The following is a 12,392-nucleotide window of genomic DNA, read 5'->3' as shown; positions in this document are numbered from 1 at the left end:
TCTCATGGGAGGCCAGCTTCTCTCTTTCAATGGATAGAACTGGAGTTTGAACATCTCAGCTGATTGCAACTACAGCAGTGTAACAAATGGAGAGAGGAAAGTTCTAAAGTTGGCAGATCTCAAACCATTTATGATGCTAGAGTTCAAAACTAACACCTCCAACTATACCTGGAGATCAGCAGGCGCTCAGTATACAGAAATCACAGCATATAAACTCATGTGCAGATGGGAGATTGGCAGTAAAAAGCCACAATAGATTTTCCTGTGAGTTAAAGAAAGAATTGCTACATAAATTCTAATGATTTGCTTTTTTGCAATTTAATCTAGGTCAACAGTATCTGAACTCAGATTGTAGATAATTTTAGAATGACCTATACATTCATAACTGAGTGAATAAAGAGCAAATTATTTTTATCAGTACTTATGATGTAGTGCTCCTCTTATCTCTGAGTCTCCAGTGCCAATTTTTTTTTCAGTTGATTGCAGCTTCAGTCGAGGGGTCTGCGACTGGAAACAAGATGCTGATGATGACTTTGACTGGAATCCTGCTGATCGAGATAGAGGTATTTAAATATCTGTCCTATAGCTATGCTTTGATTTGGTGGCTCACCCTCTCCAAAAAAAGAGGGACAGAGGGGAAAACAGAATCAAGAATTAGCTTTGTAATCAGCAATGTATTTCAACACAAACGAATCAAAAGATGAGAAAAATTATTAGAATATAACTGTTCAGGATTGCAAGGTACAAGGCAATGGAAACCTTATTAGTTACGTTTGTGTCTCTCCAAGACTGGTAGGGCATTTAACCACACAACTGCCATTTAGATGGATGTGGCAATATGTAGTCACTCACATGGCTTAGACAGCACTGTGATAACTGTTCAGAAATCTCAAACTCTGCAAGACAAACTAGTGACGGCGTTCCTCAGAATGAGCCAAGGGCAGGGGGCTATTCAAGGACAACCGATACCTGACCTGGTACCAACTGCAGGCCTGCTAAAACCTGAGAAAGAACTCCACGAATGCAATGTGTGACTGCTGTGCTGGTGTATATAAAAAGGTGTGGCTGAAAAAACTTGTTTGAAAGGATGTCTCTTCCCCTGTGACACAGGAAATGTTGCAGAAGTTGCTGCAGTAGGGACCGGTGGGTCCTGCAGGTCCTGCAGGCCACTTGCTCCAGTTCCCACACACACATTCTCTCCCTCTTCCCTCACAGTCTTTCATGCCAGTCTTTCTTCACTATTCCTTCCTCTCCTGTTCCATATATTTCCTTTTCCCCGAGTCCCTTCCCTGCGATGTCACTTCCAGGAAGACCGTACCCTGACCTTACCCCATCTCCCTGAACTTACATCTGCTGATTAGGACTTTAGTTATGGACCCAGATGTTTTATCCTTTTATCACACTGTGTGTCTCTGTCATTTCATTGCTCCTCAAGGATTTGGGGAATAAGCTATCAGTTCCTTTATGAGTTTGTCATCACTGCAGAGGACAGCGGGGAGACTGTTGAGGTACCTCAAGTACTGGAAAAGGAATGACCACAAAGGCACAGCAGCATGTTTCAGGCTGTTGCATTTGAAAAACTGAGATGGTTTTGCGTTTGAAAGATAGTGCAAGGAAGAATGACTGCAATTGCCAGTGAAATATGAACTCATCTCCTCTCTAAACTGATCTGACTTCCAACAGTGCAAGCTTATTCCTTGCAAAGTACACTCCCTGCTGCTTTTCTCCAGTCTGATTTTAAATTATTCAAGTAACCCAGCTTCCACATATTTTCTTAGCAAATAGGTATTCAATTTGCTAATAAATAACACAAGTCCATTAAAGATGCATTTTCCTTTTTTTTTGTTACAAGGCGATGGGTACTACATGGCAGTTCCAGCTTTTGTGGGGCACAAGAAGGATATGGGGCGTCTAAAACTTCTCCTCACCGACCTCAAACCAAAGAGCAGCTACTGCTTGATTTTCAGTTATCGAATTGCAGGCGAGAGAGTGGGGAAACTTCGAGTGTTCCTGGCAAACAAAAAAACTGCTCCTGTCTGGGAGCAGAACAAAGGAAAAGATGAAAGGTGGAGAACTGGAAAAATAGAGATATTTCAGGGGGCTGAAACAACCAACAGTGTAAGTATAACCCAATTTATAAGCCAAATACCATAATCAACGGCCTAATTCCAATGGTATTAGGAAATACCATAATTTCCTAATCCTCAAGTGTTCCACTAACTGTTTTACAGGCATTGCTTACTGGCAATTGAAAGGCTTATCTGAAATGGGAAACAGGAGCACAGATTTTAGGAGGCAGAAAAGTTATTATCTGGTTGTAATTTCAGAACTGAATTGCCCCAGTTGGCTAGAACATTGATGCCAGTAATCCTGTCATTTTGTAAAAAATGCATCAGATCATAAATTAACACAAAGAAGGAAAATCTCTGTTTAATATCTCATGCAACAGAAGCATACATATATTCCTGGAAAAATGAAAATTATCCTTGTTTCATAGAAGAGGATTCTCTCAAACCACACTAAACCAGATAATTAGTGCAAAAGGAGGCATCATGTATAATCAAGGGCGAGCAATCACCCTAGGAGCAGGACATACTAGCCAACAGGGAACACGGTGCACAGAAAACTGCCTCAATCAGGGCTTCATCAAGTTTCTCCTTGAAATGCTCGGGCTTGGTTTTCATTTATGTGACTGAACATTTTCAGTGCTGTGTAAAGGCTTCTACTGTATAATTGAATACCATGAGTATAAATGAAATGCAAGCTCTTTTCAAGGTTCTTTGCACTGCTGGAATGATGTAGAAAAGCCCTTACATAAATAAGAATCAGACTATAAAATAAAAACCCACATATCCTATTCATAAAAATGAACCTACTCTCTCTATATAGTATACATGCTATACTATACATACATACTATAGAGAGAGAGTAAATATATATACAGTATATACACCCAAAAATTAAGGATCCAAATAGATCAAAAATGAACAGTTGTAATGTCTTCAAGAAAAGGAGTGCACTAATATCACATACTGTGATAAAGCTACATTATTATAACAGGATTTCACTCAATTTGTATTTTCTTTGTACAATGAAAATAAGTAATCTTATTAAAGGAATCCGTTTGGTATTGTAAATCTGTGCAGAGGATTATCAGTCTAGTTCAAATAATACACAGAAACTCTAAAAAGTGCAAGGGTTTAAGTCATTAAGTCATTAAGTCCTGTATTGTGATAAAACATTCCTCAGATATAGCATAATAATTAATTAACATTCAGAGTTGCTAAATGGTTGGATAAACTACATTTTCCCTTTTCCCAGAGGAAAAGGACCTGGGGGTGCTGGTTGACAGCCGGCTGAACATGAGCCGGCAGTGTGCCCAGGTGGCCAAGAAGGCCAACGGCATCCTGGCCTGTATCAGAAATAGTGTGGCCAGCAGGAGCAGGGAGGTGATCGTGCCCCTGTACTCGGCACTGGTGAGGCCGCACCTCAAATATTGTGTTCAGTTTTGGGCTCCTCACCACAAGAAGGACATTGAGGTGCTGGAGCGTGTCCAGAGGAGGGCAACGAAGCTGGTGAAGGGCCTGGAGCACAAGTCTTATGAGGAGCAGCTGAGGGAACTGGGGTTGTTTAGCCTGGAGAAGAGGAGGCTGAAGGGGAGACCTCATCGCGCTCTACAACTACCTGAAAGGAGGTTGTAGTGAGGTAGGGGTCGGTCTCTTCTCCCAAGTAACCAGCGATAGGACGAGAGGAAATGGCCTCAAGTTGCACCAAGGGAGGTTTAGATTGGACATTAGGAAAAATTTCTGTACTGAAAGAGTGGTCAAGCCTTGGACCAGGCTGCCCAGGGAAGTGGTTGAGTCCCCATCCCTGGAGGTATTTAAAAGACGTGTAGGTGAGGCCCTTAGGGACATGGTGTAGTGGGATGGTGGTGTTGGGTTGATGGTTGGACTCGATCTTAGAGGTCTTTTCCAACCTTAATGATTCTATGATTCTAATACATCTCTTTTCTTTTGACAGGTCACTTTTGAATCAGAACGTGGGAAGGGCAAAACTGGAGAAATTGGAGTGGACAATGTTCTACTAATTTCTGGTCTATGCCCAGAAGATACCTGATAATGGATATTTGAGTATGCTGGATTTAATCCTATTTTTAATATTTGCCTTATTAGTAGTGTATTTTTGAATAATTTTCTGTATAAAAAAACCAAAACCATGAAAACTGCCTTGTACTTAATGCAGCAATGAAAACAGAAAAACTGACATGTGCAAGATGCAGAGTACACTTTTTTATGAGTTATTCTAATATGTGCTTTGAGCGTAGCACTACTGTATTTTATAATTCAAGGTCAGGGTTTCTAAAGTATTATTTGTCTAGCTTTTCTACAAATTCTACATGCTTTTATTCCTTAAAGTTCTTTTCAAGGCTATTCTTAAGTCTTCTATTTCATTTCTTCTACTTCCACAAGAACATAAAGCAGTATGTAAGAGGATGTTACTACTTCTGGTGACATAATTTTAACTTCCTAATTAGTGTGTGGATATTCAATCTATTCAACAAGAGGAAAGAGTGGAGCTTTATTTCCTTCTTGATGGAGCTACGCAAGTTGTAAGTGGAGTCATGTCCCTGAGGAATATTTTCATTACTAATAAAGTATGTAAAATACCTTGTTTGTCATCAGTGTCTGAGTCACACAAATCACTGTTTAGAAATTATCCCTTTATAGTTTTAGAAGCATTTAATGTTCATCATTAACAAATGATGTTACCAACTGATACTGAAAAAAAGAACAAAAAGAATGACCCACTATTAACACTTAAGAAACTTCACATTATGTGCTGACCTTCAGGAACAAATTGGTGCCTGCTGGATTGCAGGCTTACTTTACCCTACAGAGGTGTGAAAGAATGGTTTTCATTTTCCAGCAGACAGTGGTCACAAAATAAGGCTCTTTCTTACACAACTGAAAAACAATCGTTGTTGCGAGTCCTTTCATATCCTTGCAAACTTCAGCAAAAGGGATGGAGACTATCTGCCAGCCCCAGGAGCAGGGAGGTGAGCAGAACCTTCTCCCACAAACTTGGAGCTGCCACCCTGCCACCCCCCGCCACGCTCGCCCATGCACACACACACGTACATGTACGCACACATACACATATATACACGTACACGTTTGAGGAGGGTCTAGAATCCAGGTTCCACCTCTTCTGAAAAGAAGCTGAGTGACAAAGCTGTGGAGGACAAGACCGTCTTCTTCCCTCTTGTGATCTCTTCTGAAAGTACCCAGTGGTCTGAATCCCAAGGGGACAGAGATGCCCGTGGAAAAGCCCTGGCTCAGGCAATGTTCAGTTAAACGTGCATGCATACATTTTCCTCTTGGTTAGTTCTGTGTATTCCCTTCTAGGCTGACTGCTCGCTGTTTATTATTAGTGACGCTCTTTATTTTATTTCTTGTATGAAGAAGGGGACATCCAAAACAATTGAATAGAATTTTATAGAGAAACACGACAGAACCTAGAAGAATTCAGCCTATACGCACCTAAGCTTTTTAACAAAATACAACTCCAAAAGTTCAAACACCTTGAATTGCACCTATGAAGCAAGTCAGGGATGCTTGAGACATTTCTTGTTAAAACACAACATTTTTGCACTTTGCACAAGCCTGAGGAAAGGGTAAGCAAGACTGGAAATGTCTGGCAAGTTTACAATAGCTATGTAATCGGGAAATGCTTGTTCTTTGTTAGAACTGGTTTGTGTTATGAAACAGGTGTTCTGAGAACTGTACATAGACTTCAGCTTTGACATGAATTTGTTTCCTGGCATCTTTGGAGGTGCTGAGGAAATTACAGAATAAGGACTTGAGAAAACCAAATTCTCTTTAATCTCAGGCAAAGACTCTGGGAGTTTCCAAGCGAGGGGAAAGTTCCCTCAGTAGTGGATCGGATGCTGACTATGATCTCAGGATGCCTGAAGAACCCGGTCAGAATGAGGCAGAAAAGTAAAACAAGTATTTTTCTGGACTCACTGCTCCTCCTCTGACTCTCCGAAGTTGAACTACTGTTACTGAAGACTAAGAAAATGAAAGACCAATTTTACTGAAATCAAATTCTGTGTCTAGCTTCAAACAGCAGTAATTTACACATACACGGTGCCCCTACAGCCTACGAAGCCTAAGAATCATTACAGTCTCAAGTATTACAGTGCGAATGATATATTTGAAATGTATATGTGGAGCAAACCGAATCTACCCAAAAAAGTGCAGCTAGGCATTTCTTGCATGTGCAGTTATTTGGCATGGAAAGATAAATACTGCCTGTGGAAGGCATAATGTATAAAGACTATTTGCTCAATACACAAACAATAGAGAGTAAACACAATGAACATGGTCTGATATGGAGCCAGATATGCCGATATTTTTTTTGTTGCTGGTTGAATTGTAGCCCACCATGAATCGTGACTGGGACAATTACTTTGGTAGTAGCATTCCACCCAAAAGACAAGATAAAAAGAAAAGATTTTGCATTTCATGGAGTGAGTAAGAAAATTATTTGCACAGATCAGTACAGACTGCAATAGCTGCCATAAGGCTTTCTGTAGCAGATGCAGTTGTTTCTCATTTGTTTGCAATGGATTGTCAGATACAAGATAGCTTGCATTACAGCAGATCATAAAAATAATTCTAGCATAATAAGATCTGAAGAGCAAAACTGAAACCTTTTTTGCTGTGATTAAATTCAAAGATAGCTTCTGCAGAAGCAACAAAATAAATCCATTATGTATAGACTGATACAAACCACATCAGCACTTCAGCAAGTTAACTGGTAGTGTTTGCAACTTTCATTCAAAAGATGCAATTGCTCAGGGCAAAAGCTACATGTTTCTTCTTCAGATGAAAACAGTTAAAGGGCATATTATGCCCACAGTCATTAATGCCTCAAAATGTTCCTGACAGTTTTCCGTTACTGTGAAATGTGAAATCCATTATCTGCTTGATTATTTTAGACAGCAAGGAAACTGCACTGGGAGCATTTGAAAATGTTACAAGTATGCTATAATCATGTGGCTTGAACTTTGATAACATCATTTGCAACTCTTAAGTCAGATAATAAACTTTGGAGACGGTACCCTGCCTACAAGTTAATGGAAAAAAAGAGCTTCGAGCTAATTACCCAAATCCATACTACATCCTTCAAAAACTACTCAACAGATGTGATCACTTAATCTTGAAGGTTGTATAACAAAAGGTTTCAATCACTTTTCTGCAACTGCCAAAAGAATTAAAGGAGACATTTCATTTTGTCAACCTTGAACACATGGAAATGCTGAGGCATGTTCCCACAAGATGATTATCTTGTAACCTGCAACTGAAAGGAACTTAAAACATTTTCCAGCTATTAGACATTATTTTTATACATCAAATAAGGATTCCCCACTGCAATTTTTAAGGATCATGAAGATAATGGAGAGATGCTTTCAATGACTGATTGCCACTCATACTTACTTCATAATTGCTGTATTTTTTAGGACGGAGTCATACACCTGCATGTACTGGAGGTATTGAAATTCATGACAATATATTAATGAAAAGGTAAATAACATGAAAGTGTGGATAATAATTTATTTGGCCATATGTGTACTGTTACATAAAAGCTCATCACAGCAAAAGATTTTTAATGGAAAAGAATTTCTAATTTTGGTAGTTATTAACCTCTCAAATACCTGACTTTAAAATTTGATTTCAACAAAGTTAGACATTCAGTCTCTCTGACCCTCCCCCTTCCAAACCCCAGCTCTTCAGGAAGTGCACATTATAGAACTGTTGAGAGAACACTGATTGTTAATTTTTTATTTGGGGAATATTAAGTCTTCAGTGATTCAGTAAAGCATGAAAGCATGACTGAATATTTTTGAAGGTTCTTTGCTTTTTTTTTTTTTAGGAAACAGCATAATACTCTGCCTGAAAATATCTCAATTTCTTAAAATTTCTGTAATGCATCATACCAATTTCTATTTCAAATACACCCCTGAGAAGAATATTCTCCTTAGACAGACTTGAGAAATCATTTTAATAGTGAACCTTTTAGGTCCTCAGATTAAAGCTAACTTTAATCCCACGTTTAAAGTGTTTTATTAATTCATTTTAAAATGAAAGAAAAATATTTCAAAGCTAAATGTTATCTAGAATAATACAATTTATGATAAACAATTAGTGTATTTGATGGCAATAGAAATAAGATCTGAGTTAAAGGAAATAGCATTTCCTTAGACTTGCCTTAAAATAGCATTTCATTCTTTTTTCTTCATATACTTCTTTTTACTTCCATGCAAAGATGGTGCTTCTCCAACAAGCTGGATGCTGTGCAGGAGCACTGAATAGCTCCACAGACATGCTTTGTCAGGGCCCATCTCCAAGCACTCCCTCAAACGATTCCCAGGCAGAGCTTGGGAGTCAAAGTGCCCCAGCGACCACCCCCAGGAGGCAGTTTGCATGCAGCAGCCCCATTTTTTGTAGCATAGAGGAGGAGGTGGCGTATTTAATTTCCTGCTGTTCGTTCTGTACACAGACAATAGCAAAGTTAGCAGCTCATTCAGGCACTTTAAATCTTCTTCCAGAGCTGACTGCCCTGCTCCATTGCTTTCTGCTGGCTGTACAGGAACATCAGTGCTTAACTTTGATGCCCAAAATCCGTTTGCTGAACTGAACACCTCTGGGGTGCAGTCAGTATATCTGACTTAGGAGGGTAAAACAGGCAATCAGAATCTGGCCCTTGATTTCAGACCGATAGCAGTTTAACATTAAATCTCTATGTTTTGACTCACTGCAGTATTCTAGTTTTCTTGCTATAGTAGATAGTTTAATACATGATGTTTTTGTGTACTGCATCAGGAGTTGTCTTCTTATCTGAAAACATGACTTAATTTACAATATTTACCATAAAAAAAACAGAAGTCACAAACATGATAAAATGATAGAAAATAATGATAAAAAACTTTGAGAAATACATGCCTTAAAGTAATCAGAAACAATATATTTCAAAAACACTCCAAAAAGCTATTCTTCCCTCAAGCACTAATTTTATTCTGAACTAAGTAACATTCACAGCAGATTTAAAAACTGCCAGAGCAGATCCCGTACTCAAGAAAGCCACATGTTCACTTACAGTGAATTACTCGTTAAGATCACCTTCCTGCCCAGGATGTAAACATATGGCAGTCCTAATTTTCTTTGTCGTCTTTGAAACTGCCAGAATGTTAAAACAAATAGTCACTGTATCTAGAGGCAAGGGGGCACTGTAGAATGGCCCAACTATGTGCACTATTGAAAATGGTCAGTGAAAGTGTGAATAGCAAGGTGACAAAGTTTGCCTTCACTGTTCAAGACAGTCAAACCAAAAGCTGACTGCAAAGATTCTTGTGATACTGAGTGACTGTGCAAGAAAACGGGATGGGAAAAGTAATTGTGGGTGACTGCAAAGCAAAGGACTAGGAATAATCTTCATTATATCTACGTACTCAGGGGCTCTGAATTAGCTTCTGCCTCTAAGGAAAATGATCTGAGAATAACTGCATTTTCCTTTGAAAATGTCCACTTGCACTGAAAAAGACAAAAAGCACATAAAGCATGTAAATGCCCCATGTTCATACCCAGTTCCTATATATTTTTCCCGTATCTTCCATACCGACATTGCTGCCCACCATGTCCTGCAGTGGTGGAACACAGGATCATTTTGTACTTGATTTACTTGCTGGTTCCTTCAGGAGGAGAGTCAATGGACTTACTGACAAAGTAACGTTCAAACTGAAGAAACCTTAAACCGAAGAAAGCTCTCCAGAAAGAACTACGGCACTGGACCATGAAATGAACGCCATAGTGAGGGCCTCTCTTTCTGTGGGCCCTTTTTTATTTCTTTCACAATTTGCTAGATCTGAGCACCTCTGAAGAGAGCACAAATCTTGTTATGGTGTCCTGCCACTGAAACGAACTGGCCACTACATAACTAAACACTGGAGGAAGCCGACATTAGGCAACCCAAGAACAGGAACGGGAACTCAGGATAAGGGTCACTAATTGGAGCATGGGAAAAATATGAAAGCCAACTTCGAATGCAGATATACGGTGAGGGATATTTTCTTGTGTCTGGTTCTTACTGCTCCCTGATCATATTGATGTTTCCTCTTACTGCAAGATTTGGTATCTCAATCAATCAATTCAAATAAATAAACAAACCACTTTGAAAGTATTGTGTACTTTTGCTTTTCCTGCTATCCCAGCTGCCTTCCTACACAAGATGGAAATGATTTTGAGGGCTTTATGCTAGAAAAGATATAATTGTATACTTCCACTAAAATTGCATGCTAAGTTGAAAGTCGTCTTTTTCATGTACATTCCCCTGTCAGGAGACAGATGCCTCATCTGGCTAGTGTCTGTTGGATTTGGGAGACAGATAGAATTGCAAAGATGTGAAATCTCCTACCAGTGACAGATTGAGGCATGAACATATTGGCCACTCAGGAATTCAAGCAGTTGGAAAGAAGTCTTCAAAATCACTGCAGGATATTTTCCTAGTAGCCTGCCGCACCTCCAACTTCACCAGTTTGCTATTTGCAGTACCTGTGTCTCTGCTTGTTGCTGCTGCTCTGCTACTCTGGGAGCCTCCTTTCCCGAACACTAGGCCATCTGGGGTCCTTCTCCTTAGTCGATCAGTGCCGTGATTAATCATTCTTGGCTTTCTAGATTTTCAAGGATAATGTGATCTAATTCTTCCTAGGCAGGAAACACAATAATAAAAAACATGTTTTAAAGTCGGTGCCAGAAAATGTCCATAATTCTGAACAAATCCATTTTATTCAGCCATGCTAATAAAGAGTTTCTGAACTGTCGCCACCTTTCATTTTGTCTTTACAGTCATATTATCACGGAGATTTAATACAAAACTATCCTGTGGCCAATTCAGTGCTTTACAAACTTATAAAAAAAGGCTGTATGAGTTATAAATCAAAAAAAAGATGATGGTTTTCTATAGGATTAATGGTACATTTAATAATGATATTTGTAATTCTGCTTTCCTTTGCTTTTCAGTTGAGAGGCAAGAACATTTTTCAATCATTTATCACAACTTTGGCATTCAAGACTTTTGCCGCAGATAGAGAGACACATTCTGTTCTCAGCCATGTTTATGTAAATCTACTTACCTGATTTCACTACTGAGACTTTGATTTATGCTGGTGTTACGGAGAACTGACATTGACTTTGCCTCCCTGCCTAGCAGCATTTCTAGCAAGTGACCACTTACCAGTTCCCTTTCAGGTTTTCAGGAGGATACAATTTCCTTGATCCCTCTCCATAATGAACAGCTGCTGCCATTACCTGTGCACAAGGTTTCAGAAAGTTCAACCCAGTGCCTGTACACAGGGATTTTGGAGGAAATGCCTGTCCGTCTGTCCTTCCTGCCACAAGACATTTTGCCTGAGCTATTCTGAAGAGGCAGTTGTTACAATTCCAAGAATGGACAATAAAAAGAAGAGACTAAAGCTTATCCTTTGAAAAACAAATTGAAGAAAGAAGACTTTAGGGGAACTCACACATATTTTGTTTCAAATAACTACATTACAAATATTTTGTGAATGGGAGTACACCTCTGCAGTATTTCATTGCTAATGTATTATCAACACACATCATCTTCAAAACTGGTAAAAAAAAAGTTTTTTATTTCATTAAAAAAACCTGCATATCACTGTTCTACTTTCAGTGACTGTGATCTCTTTCATAGATATGGCTGTAAGTTAATAAATAAGCAAAGTAATAATTGTGGCAGTTTTGCAGGATGTTTCCTGCTCGATGGCAAGCCAGAACTGTTCACCTGTGTTCGTATACTAACATTGTCTTTTATGGAGATCACACGCAGAAAATGCAAATCTACAGCTCATTTAAACTCAGAAATGTTAAATTCTTACAGTATGTCCAAAATTATGTGGGACTATATGACAAAGCAGTAAATTTCATGATAAAATAGCAGACTGTTATGACATTATGATATGACATAATTTTAAAAATAAATTAAACATACAAAAAAGAATTTTGTAGAATAAATAATACCCAACCATTTTGTTTTGATTTTGTTTTTCTTTAAATAGAACCATTGTTTTAGAAAAAAAAAGTCTTTAGGGAAGCTTATTTGAAACTGATACTATTCTGTGCAAGAACCTTCCTATGAACATCGTTTGACCAACATTCTGTGGATATTTAACACTTTATCAGCTGGCAGAGTATCTCACTTCGTTGAATAGAAGCCTATGCTTTTAAAGAAGCAGATACTTATCACAGCCAATACTGAAGTCTCAAGGAAGTTGTCACTGATTTTATCCTGGAAAACCACACAAACACAAAGAT

General features: G+C 38.8%; 1 protein-coding gene across 2 annotated transcripts in view; it reads left to right on the top strand.

The window, feature by feature from the left end:
* The window catches only part of EGFL6 (EGF like domain multiple 6), a 47,422-nt gene extending 42,744 nt beyond the window's left edge, over positions 1-4,678 (top strand). The window contains exons 10-12 of one of the 2 annotated variants that reach the window (XM_075135208.1): positions 477-563; positions 1,853-2,118; positions 4,021-4,678. In XM_075135208.1, the coding sequence (XP_074991309.1) occupies positions 477-563; positions 1,853-2,118; positions 4,021-4,116 (449 nt within the window). In that variant the 3' untranslated portion in view covers positions 4,117-4,678. Of the gene's footprint in view, positions 1-458; positions 564-1,852; positions 2,119-4,020 lie in introns of both variants that reach the window. The other variant, XM_075135278.1, reaches the window with a different exon arrangement.
* The last annotated feature ends 7,714 nt before the right edge of the window (positions 4,679-12,392 follow it).

This window comes from Calonectris borealis, chromosome 1, assembly GCF_964195595.1.
Source record: "Calonectris borealis chromosome 1, bCalBor7.hap1.2, whole genome shotgun sequence".
Taxonomy (NCBI): Eukaryota; Metazoa; Chordata; class Aves; order Procellariiformes; family Procellariidae; genus Calonectris; species Calonectris borealis.
The sequence above is the reverse complement of the archived record's forward strand: the minus strand, read 5'-3'. Positions and strand labels throughout refer to the sequence as shown.